This window comes from Telopea speciosissima, chromosome 3, assembly GCF_018873765.1.
Source record: "Telopea speciosissima isolate NSW1024214 ecotype Mountain lineage chromosome 3, Tspe_v1, whole genome shotgun sequence".
Taxonomy (NCBI): Eukaryota; Viridiplantae; Streptophyta; class Magnoliopsida; order Proteales; family Proteaceae; genus Telopea; species Telopea speciosissima.
In genome coordinates this window covers 22,041,523-22,053,629 of record NC_057918.1, presented here as the reverse complement: position 1 = coordinate 22,053,629, position 12,107 = coordinate 22,041,523, and the positions used below count along the sequence as shown (strand labels likewise).

At 36.1% G+C, this 12,107-nt stretch overlaps 1 protein-coding gene across 1 annotated transcript in view; it reads left to right on the top strand.

Moving 5' to 3' along the window:
• The window catches only part of LOC122655925 (transportin-1-like), a 56,137-nt gene that overhangs the window by 925 nt on the left and 43,105 nt on the right, over positions 1–12,107 (top strand). The window contains 6 exon segments of the mRNA XM_043850315.1: positions 418–705; positions 5,617–5,706; positions 5,860–5,937; positions 6,070–6,150; positions 9,638–9,688; positions 11,148–11,233. Of these exon segments, the coding sequence (XP_043706250.1) occupies positions 418–705; positions 5,617–5,706; positions 5,860–5,937; positions 6,070–6,150; positions 9,638–9,688; positions 11,148–11,233 (674 nt within the window).

Here is a 12,107-nt window from a genome sequence, read left to right as displayed (position 1 = left end):
TTAAGCCTTAAATTTGGAAGGACTTTCATGAAGATAGTAATGGAATAGTCTCACACAATTGTGTCTTGAGATTAAGTGATATCTTTGCGCAGTAGCTTACCTGCAACTTCATTTGTGATATACTTAAATAAGTTTTTGAGTATTGGTATTAAGTATCCGCTTTAATCGTACTGGGCTCTGAAAAGTTTTGGCTTGTGATTTTTCTAAATGGTGTTGGTGTTTACTTGATCCGCTGTACTACCTTTTTGTTGATCTTTGGGCCTTTTGATATTGTCATTTACGCAGATGTTTCTTCTTGTGGGCTAGAGTGTCAATATTTGCTTGCTTTTGAAGATATTTTGAGCTTCCTTGCATCTTGTTTACTTTGTAGTATTTTCCCTTCTGATTTTGAAGATTTTCTATTTGCTTCTCAAACAGGGTAAATCGGTAGAAGTTCGGCAGGCGTCTGGTTTACTTTTAAAGAATAATCTGAGGACTGCTTTCAAATCCATGGCACCTGCACACCAGCAATATATCAAATCAGAGTTGTTGCCTTGTTTAGGAGCAGTAGATAGACATATAAGATCCACAGTTGGAACAATTATTAGTGTTGTTGTTCAACAGGGACGGGTGTTTGGTTGGCCTGAGCTGTTGCAAGCCCTTGTTCAGTGCTTAGACAGCAATGACTTAAATCATATGGAAGGTGCTATGGATGCTTTATCCAAGGTATAGTGCTACGTGTCAACATCACAGGTGCTGTTCTGTAGCTTTTTGAAAGAAGGAATTTTCTTCATGAAGACATTAATAAAGTACTATTTTATTAGTTTATCTTTTTTAACATATTATGTTCCCTAATACAGGGTTCTAATTCTTTTTTGAGGATATTCCATTTCCCACTGTCAAATCTGAATTTTTTTAATATGACCAAAATCATGTAAAAGATCCAGTAAAATTTTGGAAAACGAAAGGAATTGTGTTAAATTCTCAGAATTTTTGCTGTGAAACTTTATGGGATTCATGTTTAAGCAAAAAAATAAAAAGAAAAATCCATGTAGATTAGAACTCTAAACCAGTAAACCCTAAACCTAAGCCCTAGTGCCCTACACAGTATATACTTAAATTAATAAAACCATCAACCATGTTATTACATAGTGTTAAATAATAGAACCATCAACCATGTTATAACATAATGTACTGCAATTTATCAGCAGTGCTAATCTTGAACCAGTGAGATCCAATGGGAGATCCCCTTGCGACAGGATCACAGGTAGGAATGAAACAAGATTTCCAAAGAATTTTAATAACAGAGAATCAAGGGATCATATTCAGCGAAAATTTTGGCAAAGGCTCTAATTGGATGGGAGAATATAATATCAGAAACCAGGCTTGATCCACTGGTCAGATTCTTAGGCTATGAAGACTCCTACTTGAAGAAGGAATTCCCAAATCTGAGAATCAATGGAAGGTTCAGACAAATCAGATTAGAGATTGATTTCAGTACCAAATAACAAGCCTACTGATACTCTGATAGTCAAAAAATTCTGAGATCAGACTTAGAAAACAGAAATTGAAATTAGACTTGTAGTAGAAAAAACAAGAAATCAGTTTCAAGTTTGAATTTTGAAATTGTAAGAAGGTTCAGAACAGAAACCAATTGCTAAGTAGGTAAACAAAATTGAAATCCAATGGTTGAATTTGAAGTTTTTGAGAATTCCTAGTTAGAGTAGGAATTCAAGAAACACAAAAAAGATAGGATTTTTTTTTTTGCTAAGAACAGAATTAGAACTAGTAAATTGATATGAATAGAGAAGAGAATTAGAAGAAGTCAGAAATGAAATTAGAGAGAAAATGAAGAATAGAGAGGAAGAGATAGGAAAGATCACACCTGATCTCAGAGATGAATAGAACTAGAAAGAGGAGAAAGGAGGTCACAGATTTGGAACTTCAATCCCATTTGCACAGCTCAATAGCATTACTAAGTTTGTGTACTAACTTTATCCCCATTTTATGGCCTTATAAAACGGACCCACTACAATGAAACCCAAGAAAAATAAAAGGCACAAGCTATAAATAACTATCCAAAGCTTAATTTCAGCCCATTAGACTGCCACCAGCAAGTTATGGGCCTCTCAAGCTTCCGTTTAGGCCTCCATACAGGATCAATGTCTAATTTAACTACATAATTTCCCCCGTGGTTGGAAAACTCTCTTCCTCGAGTTTTAAATTGTTGAAGTGGCACTCATGTCATGATCAACACCAATCTTTTTTGTGCAGCCTGAAGAAGCAAATTTGTTGCACGCATACAAAATCAGCAACATGTGATCCTTTCTTAACAATGTAGTGCTGCAGTAAGATGAACTTGATAGGCTAATAAAATCAGCCAGTGGGTCTTGTTTAGCTTCCTTGGTTTCTTTGGTTATACCTTCACTCTTTCTCTGGCTGTACTTCAATAGAAAGCTTAGGATCTTTTTCATGTACAGCAACTTCTTCATTACGCTTTATTTCTTCCTTAGGCAACCCATGAAGACAAATTTGATGTGATGTGTAAGGGGACGTTAGAAAGTATAAGTGCTCTTCACGATCAAGTCTGCCTTCATGTTCTTCCAACCATCATCTACCTACTTTGATGATGCTCTTTGAAGATGGATACGCCCGGCACCAAGCACCATCATAATAAAAAGAAAAAAGACAAAAAAGTAATAAAAAAGTACAATTGCCTCCATTGAGAAATTCATCAGTGTCAGCACACATATCCACCGTAACTTGTGAAACGAAATTCTCGCTTCACCCTTCATCTATGAATAAAATAGCAGTTTTTTCTATTGCATAAGCAAACTCAAGTCTTGAAAACAAAGATATCCATGGTAAGGTTAGGATCTGATACGAAATAATGCAGGCTAATCTTGAACCAGTGGGAATTCAGCTTGTGACAGAATTGCAGGTAAGTAATACTAGATTTCCAAAGAATTTTAATAACAGAGAATCAAGGGATCACATTCAGCCAAAACTGTAGTCAAAGTCTCTAATTACGGGGAGGAGGGGGGCGGGGAGAGAAACAAAATCGAGCCTCAAGCTTAACTAAGGAGAGGAGGCTGCAAGGAAGAAATATCTAAACCCCAGGATACAACAATATGCCTGTTCCTTGGGGTATCAAAATGGGCCGACGAGGGATAAAGACGAGCTTGGAGGAAACATCGAAGGAGATGGCTTTCCAAATCAAGTCGAAAGACCGAGAGTTGGAGGTGTCCATCTCCTAATATTCCTCTCCATCCAGATGTGGTAAATAGCAAAGCCAAACACAAGCTTTCCGACAGTGTCACAGTTGGTGCAGCCAGGGAAGGTCAGGTCCAACCAGAGCCATTCTCTATCAAAGGGCAAGGGTCTCCTGAAGCGAGGCCAAATGGTTGAAAGGGCTTTTTTCCAGATGGTGGAGGTAAAGGGTTAAGCAAAGAAGAGGTGAGTGATGTCCTCGGAACCAGACCAACAGAAGATGCAATCCCCCCCTCTTTTCCCACCCCCTCCTGGGGTTTGGTAATATATTTTTATTCGCCAAAAAAAAAAAAGTCTCTAATTAGATGAGAGAATATTATATAAAAAATAAAGCTTGGTCTAATGGTTAGGTCTTAGATCTGATTATTTTCATTCCTTTATTTCAAACCATTAGATCTAGATTCAGATCCAGCCATATCAGCTGACCGTTAGGTTTGTGGTCACATCTAGTTGTCAGACTGGGATCTCTTCCATTCCATTAGTGGACCCAGTGCTTGCAGACCAATCAGTTCTAATCTATTGGCGTTGAAATAAGTATTACGTATTTTAATATTTTTCAACAATTGTATGAGAAAATAATGTTTTGCTAAGAAAAAACAATAAAATTTTGCATACTGCCATTCCATATTTTCCACATTTAATTGCATGCATGTTTGTGTAAAAAACAGTTTTTTTTTGGTAGTTTGTGTATTTACTAAATAAATAACAGTGGTTTTTGGGTAAATAGTTAATACTTCATTTCTCTTCAAGCACTCTTTAAATGCCTTTGTTGATGATGCATGAAAGTAGAATGCAGTGTGATTGACACTTTTCTACTAGATTCTTTTAAAAGTTGGCAAAAAATAAGGTATCCAAGAAATTTGACACATTTCACATATTTCACCTATTTCGTCATTGTTTTGACTTGAAATGGCTCAAATATTTGTATATATATGACCAAAACGATGCAACATTTTGACCAAAATGTTTCCGGAAATTTGTCGGGATATGGTATGTCCTTTGCGAAAACCAAAATATTTCGCAAATTTCCACTCATTTCTATCGAAATTTGTAATTAATATGCACCAACTGCTTATGCCAAACCTTGCATAGAATTATCATTTGGTCTCATGCATAAGATTTGAGTCTGAGCATCAGACTCTGAGAAATGCTTAGAATGTCACATCTGGGTAGACGGTGTTTAGTGTCTAATGTGGCTTCTGTTGTACTGGAGCCACCCTATGATGTTCAGAAGTTATATACAAACTACAAGGTGATACACATGATGTTGAAAACAAATCAAAATGTACTTTTGGTGGCTAAACTTCAGCTTACAGTTTTTGTGAACCATCTGTTAATAATCATTATCTGCTTTCTCTTCCTGTTTGACAATAATATGTCGAAAGTCATTCTGGATGTTTGCAGTTTGGACATTTTACTCGGTTTATGGGTTATTTGGGTGTCATGCTTTATTTAACCTCTTTTGTCGAAGTTCTCTCAATTCTCTTTTTCTTCATCGATAGATTAGAGTGTCATTCCATCATGCCTTTAGTGACTGCTCTTATTTAATAGATGTTCATAGCATATTCCTCATAAATTTGTTATACATGAATGTTGTCACAAAGATGGTGGAGAATTACTAAGATATTAAAGAAACCAGGGCCATATAGTCCTGGGAAAGAGTAGAAAAATATCAATCTGTCAATTTTAAACATATTGTTCCTTACTGCTGCTTTTTTTGCTAGCTGATCTGTGAATGAAATGGCCTTGTAGCAGCCCATAAATGATATATTCACGTGGGGTTGCTTAGAGAGTTACCCTTTTAGTGTGAAGAGTTAAACCTCCTATACATGAAGAAAATTAACTAGTCACTGCAGTGGAATCTCCTCCATGGATTATTCTTTCGATTGATAGATATGCAGCAGCCAACTTGGGACCAAAGGAAGAGTTTTTCTTTTGGCTTTAAACGAGACTTACTCTGGTTGGGCTCGAAAAATGGCTGGCTGCTGTGCTCTTGATCTCCTAAAAGCTCTCCCCAGTGCTAGAGGTCTATAGAACATTATTGTAGCTAGATTTGATAGTGTTTTTTACTGGTAGGACCCCCCCAAGGCCTTAGGATTGAAATGAGGCTGGTAAATGTGGTGGTGATTGGACATTCATTTGTTCTGTAAAGCATAGTGGAATTGATGAAGGTACCTCTGGTCTCAACTTTTGGAACCGAAACCTGATGGCTTCTTTATTCCTTTTCACAGTTTGCTTTGAATCATCTATTTGCCACTGGTAGTAAATCATTTGATGAAGCTCTTAATTATAAAGATACTGGGAAACAAACCTATATGTGGAACTTTCGATTATTTAGTAACATTTGGTTCACGTGATGCACCTCAGATCTGTGAGGATATACCCCAAGAGCTTGATTTAGATGTGCCTGGCCTAGCAGAACGTCCGATCAATGTATTTCTACCCAGATTGTTCCAGGTGACTGAATGTTTCTCTTTAAATATCTTTATTTCTGGGTATTTTACAGTTTTTAAGTCTTTCTTCATGATATTTGCGTTCATTTAGAAGTTGGATAGTTGGTGTCTTGCACTAAAAATTTCATCTTAAATCCCTTCGATCTGTTTTGACCAGCTTTTCCAGTCGCCGCATGCCTCCCTCCGAAAGCTTTCATTGGGTTCTATCAATCAGTTCATTATGCTGATGCCTTCTGTAAGTGTTTTTTTGACAATTTTTTGATTCTTAAATATTTGCCTACGTATTTTTTTTAAAACTTATGTACTGGACCTATTACTCTGTTGTTACAGCTGCCAATACTCACCATGGGTTGTTATTGTTTCACAGGGTCTACTTCTATCCATGGATCAATACCTCCAAGGTTTGTTTGCTCTTGCTCATGATCCTTCTGCAGATGTGCGAAAATTGGTACGTAGTTCTTGTGACTTTGTTAGTAATGGTATGAACTAAAACTGAGTGCATGCTTCAATATTAGATAATGCACTTAATAAATACATTAGATGGTTACCATGTTTCATGTTCCGTTTCATTTCTACCATGTTGAAAATTATGTTTATTAATCTTTACATTTAGTGATTTTAATCCAATTATAGGATTTGAACCCCATGGCCAACAATTCTGATACAACTCAACTCAACTCAACTATGCCTTTACACAACTGGCCAACCATTCAGATATCACAAAAAATCTTATTCTGGATTGACCACGGTTGAATCACATGACTCAAATTAAAAACAAAAAAAAACAAAAGGCCGTACCCAGTGCACAAGGCTCCCGCGTTTAGCAGGGTCTGGGGAGGGTCAAATGTACGCAGCCTTACCCCTGTTTCCAGGACTTGAACCCGTGACCAAGCGTTCAGCAAGTAAGCACTTGACCAACGTGCCAAGCATGACTCAAATTCCTAACTGTTGAATTGCATAATTTGAGGAACTTAATGAGGGCTAATATTCAAGTTGACTTAGTGATTACAATCATAAATTGACCAAGAGAAAAAGAAAAAGGAAAATATATAGGTTTATGAGGTCCAAAATCAAACCTCCTCACATTTTTAATGTGCTCTGCATCCTTTTTGTCTTAGTACTGTTAGTTTGATTTGTTGGAATCTTCTGAGGTTTTAAATCCAAAGAAATGTGATCAGGTTTATAATGAGTGTTTTTTCAGCCTAAATCTTGAACCCCTAAAAACTAATATTGTTTCCTGAATACTGAACAAATTCTACTGTTTATAAGCTAACAACTCTTCAAACGAGGATCAAAGCTTTAGAAAATTAAATTATCTAACACTCTTTGAGTTTCAAAATACAATTTTCTTTTTTCTCCAAATCATTTTGTTGGAATCTATGTTGTATGTGGAAAAATGGTTAGACCGCAAGATGTCATTAGGGTCTAGGGATGAACAACAGGTCAGAGAAGAAAAACTGACTCAAGAAGGGTGGTTCCATCATAGCTTTTTTTCATGTATTGGTATTGCACAAAGTTTTATTAAAATAAAAACCGTTTTAACTTTAACTATGGTTAACAAACAACAACAACAACAACAGGCTTGAATCAACTGGGCTATTCCTGCAAGCATAAGTATTCAAATCTTTAGATGCATGGGGTGACACTCTTTTGCTGAATGTTTGTTTTTAATGGTTTTGTTTTGTTATGACATGTGAGTTTGTGATCATCAGCCAATGATTTTGATAGGACAGGTGTCAGTTGACGAATATGTAGGAAATTAGTTGTATAATTGATTGTTTCTTCATTTGTCACCTTCTGCTATCTCGTTCAAAATTTGATCCTCTGAGTTATGCTTCAATTTTGCAAACCTGATTAAGATTTTCTGAATTGCTATTTCACAAATATGTGGTCATCTAGTTTCAATGGTAAGTGACATAAAGGGCATAACCAGTGCATGAGGCTCCCACTACTGCAGGGTCTGACGAGGGGGTTATGTACGCAGCCTTACCCCCTGCTTTGTGGAGAGGAAAGTTACATTGTTATGGCAAAAACAGAATTGGGGCTAGAACTTGGAGTTTGATTAAATCAAGTTTACTTTTTCAGAATTTGTTTTATAATAGTATTAAGGGTAAAGGTTTCCTAAATGGCCCCAAAAATTTGCCATGTGGCAGATTAGAAGGGGCTCAAAATTTGTGGACAGGTAGATCCATAGGTCCTCTGCTCATGTCATGTTTCAGCCCAATTGGAGTTTGCCAAGTGGCAAAATAGAGCTTTGAAAATCCAGGACTATGGGAGAGTGCACATGTTGGTCAGAGTATTGTAGGCATGTACATACATTACATGGTAATGCATGCTAATACATGTGAGGGTATTTGATTAAATTAGGCTTTGAAATTTGCCACATGGCTAATCTGGATCATGTCCTCTCTATCCAATAGGAATTGCGGCATCATCTGTTTATGTGGCTTAGAGTGGTGGGACATTTAGGAAGCCCTTCAAAAACAGGGGCCTTGTAGATGCATTTCCCTTGAGATAAATAAGCACCTTCAATCGTTTGTTAAGATTATAAGCCTTTATGCTATGGTTTTGAATCTATTAATTATTCTTTATAATATGTTATAATTCAGTACTTGTAATCTAAAAAAAGTATCAAGGCAATATGACACGTGAAATCAGCTCAAAATTGACATCCATTGGAAGCTTGTATATTGTTTAACTGAAGAAGTGAATGTGAAATGGTGTATTGAATCTATTGATTATGTTGTTAGCGTTGCTCTACGTCTATGTTGTTTTAACTTGAATTATGAAATAACTATAGACTTTATGCTTTTATTGCTTGCATTGAAATCAAATGTTTGTGAGAAAGAAATATAGTAAGGACACTATCTTAATCTAATTCAAGAGGTCCAGTTTTAGGCGTTCTGGGTCACTCTTGAGCTGGGAATGTTTGATTGTTTTTTTGTTATTTCTGTTTTTAGTGACTGTTTGGTCTCTTTTTTTTGGCTTTACTTCTGTTTACTTTTTCTGAGGGAACTGTACTTCCAGTTCTTTTTCAATGAATGCTTCATAGTTACCTATTTTTAAAAGGGAAAGAAGAAAATCCAACCTAAGAGGTAACTAGAAGGGTTGTAACAAGTTGCAGGTGCCTCTTTTTGTGGGTCTTGGAAGGGGTGAATTGGGTTGTTCTAACCTTGGCATTTGTTGCACAAAGTGGCTGCCCTCAGGCGTAAACCTGTGATGTTACACTGGCAGCCTGGGCTTTAACCTTCACACCAAGTGAGGGCTCCTTAATCAAAGAGATTGATGATAACAATAATCTATTAAATAGTGGAGCGTGCACATCTTGAGAAAGCTGTGAGAGACTAAGGTCCAGTAATTACCCATGGAATAAAATACTACAAATACAAAGTCTTGCACTATAGGAATGAACCAAATGCATTATGTATAGACAGCTGTCTAGCTAGGTCATCTGCCATTGTTATAGAATTGATTGATCGGGCAACTATTCGAGTCAAAGGTGTTCATGGATGATTATGTGATTGAGCTTCTCTAATGATCCAATTTCTTTCATTGACAATTCCTAGCTTTGGGAAATGCAGTCATTGTGGAGCAGTCACCATTTACGAGTCAAGGTTTTAACCTTAAGACCTGCCAATCCCAAAAAAGCATGAAAGATGGTGCTTGAGCTGTCTCCAGGCTTATGTTATAATTTAATTTTTTCTGTTCTTTTTCAATTTCTTTGTCAGATATCCATATGGATTGAGTGTGCTTTTGGGTTATAATGGAGCTTTTACCTTTATCTTTCTTTCTTTCTGGTTTTTGGGTGAATATAGATGGTGCTTTTTCATTGGGATTGATGTTCATTGTCTACTCAATCTTGTTTATGTAGGAATAAATTCCTAATAGCATTTCATTATATATACTTATTCCCCCACTTTTGTTTGTATTTATAGGTTTGTGCATCATTTGTTCAACTAATTGAAGTCCATCCGTCATTCTTGGAGGTAGGAATCGTTGTTCTGTTTCATATATAAAAGTTGATTCTTATTCTTTCTTGTTGTATGTCTCCTTTCTGATGCATAGATTAATAATTTCTGTTAATGTTTGTCCTTCATCTGAGTATGCCTGTACAATCCTAAATCCATTTGCCTTTGTTCTTCTCTTTTTTCTTGTTTATTTGCTCCTAGCTGGGTGCTGCCAAGAGATATTGGTGTACTATTCCTATTATGTCCAAAATTTCCTTTGTTGAATTGTTGATAAAGTCTGGATCTTGTGGCAGCTTCTCACATTTTCTTTTGCTGGGGACTATGTGAAAATAACAGAACAGGGGATTAATCAAGGGAAAATCAACACACATGCCTAAATGTTGTATAGATTTGCTAATCTTCACTATGTAAAGCACCTTGAAAGAATTTGTTGGCATAGACTGCTTTGGACATAAGGAGTACATCAGAAAAAAATGTTATGAAAGGGCTTGGCACATTTTTCCCCCTGTTTATTTTTTGGTATTCTATGGGAAAGTTCCCCCATTGTTTTGGTGAAAGCAACTGATATCAATAAGAAAAAGGTATTAATGGAGAAGGTAAAAGGCAATATTACATAGAATAGGAATGCATTGCCAATGTACTGGAAATAGTTTTGATTTGTATATGATATTCATCATTTGATATGACAGACCTGGAATGAGCCTTGGAACCTACCAGAGTAGCTGACCCACATCCTTAATCACCTTCTGGATGGAGAACCAATACAAAATAAGAGATCCAATTATTTAAAGAAAAAAAAGAAAAGAAAAGAAAAGAAAAGGAAGAATCAAATGGATACAATTGCAACACTAATTTTTGGTGTTGAATGTAGAATCTTTGCAAATTTTATGGTTCCTCTTCTTAGCCTCTTTTTAGGAATGGCATTTTTTTGTGAAATGTTTTGTAATTTTGCTGTGTATACGGTTTACCTGGATGGACTTGTACCTCTATGGATTGCTTTTTGGTTCAATATTCATAGTTTAATATTCCATTCTTGTGAGTGGAAAATGAAAATAAATTATTGCAGAAGAAACAATGCACCCATGAAATGCAAATGAATCATCCTTCCCAGGTTTTTTGATAATAGTTTATAGAAACCCCTAATGTTAAGTGGCTCAATGACTTGGGTAGGGATATCCTAATTAACTCACTAACGTTGCATCTGCCAATGTTGTCAATTTTTTTTTTTTTTAGAACTGAAATCTTAAGAGGTCCTAATAGGCAAAACATAAATGCCAAAGCATAGCCCAAAATGTCACTCAACCTAGCCCTGGGTGCACTGCTGTAGATTTTTTTTGTTCATAATATGGGGATTAATCAGGATTCTATTTCCTGTTTTTCCATGCAAATTGTTGTTTTTTTATTTATTGCATGTATTATTTGTACTTTTGATGTTTTCTGTTGCTGGTCTCTATATTTATTCAACATTATATTGCAGCCACATTTGAGAAATGTCGTTGAATACATGTTGCAAGCCAATAAAGACACTGAAGATGAAGTTGCTCTTGAAGCTTGTGAATTTTGGTATTCCTCTGTAACCTTCTTGTTTCATTCAACAACTGGTGTTCTGGCTGATGGCCTTAAAAGATAAATGGCTGATGGAACAATTCCACAAGCATTATTTTGATTGCATGGATGTCCTATACGGACTTATAGCAAATTACCTAACTAATGCTTTTATAGGCAATAATTGACAAAAGAAAAAAGTTATTTTTCCTTCCGTTGCATTTTCATTTGAGTTGGTTGGAAAGATTATCTTTTGATGAGGAATTTACTTCTCCCTCCCAAATGATATTTTTATATTTATAGCTATCAGAATCAGGCCAGAGTTCAATCTATAAATTTCTGTGTAGGGTAGTCAAACGGGACCAGTTGTGACTTTCTTTAGAAAAATCTGTCCCAGGAACCACCTTTTGTTGTTTCTTTTCCCTGCACTATTCGGTCCATCTTTTACTTGTTGTATAAGTGTGGTGCCTTCGTGTGACACTGTTGATTCGGATTTGCAGTTGGTCTGAGATATTATGTTAGATCTTGCATGAGGTTGATTTTGGTCACTAAGGATCATGTATCCTCTGTGATAGTTTGGTTGTTTTTTACCCTTGTAGCTTTACTGTGAGAGGGCAGGATAAATCTTCTTAATGGATGTTTATATGCACCTATGCGTGGGTTGCTTTTTTCAGTATGCTTCATGGCAACCACAGTAGAATATGGAAAAATGAAAATTACAGAGTATCCTAGTACATCTCTCACAATATCCTTCAAAATTTGAATGCTATTTATTTTCTCGGGGGATAATATCTACTGTTATCGAGCAATTATTTCACTGTGTAAAAAAAAAAAAAGAACTTTGTGGTTAGTGAAGCATCTAGCTTGTAGTTTACTTCAGCCCCACAGATTA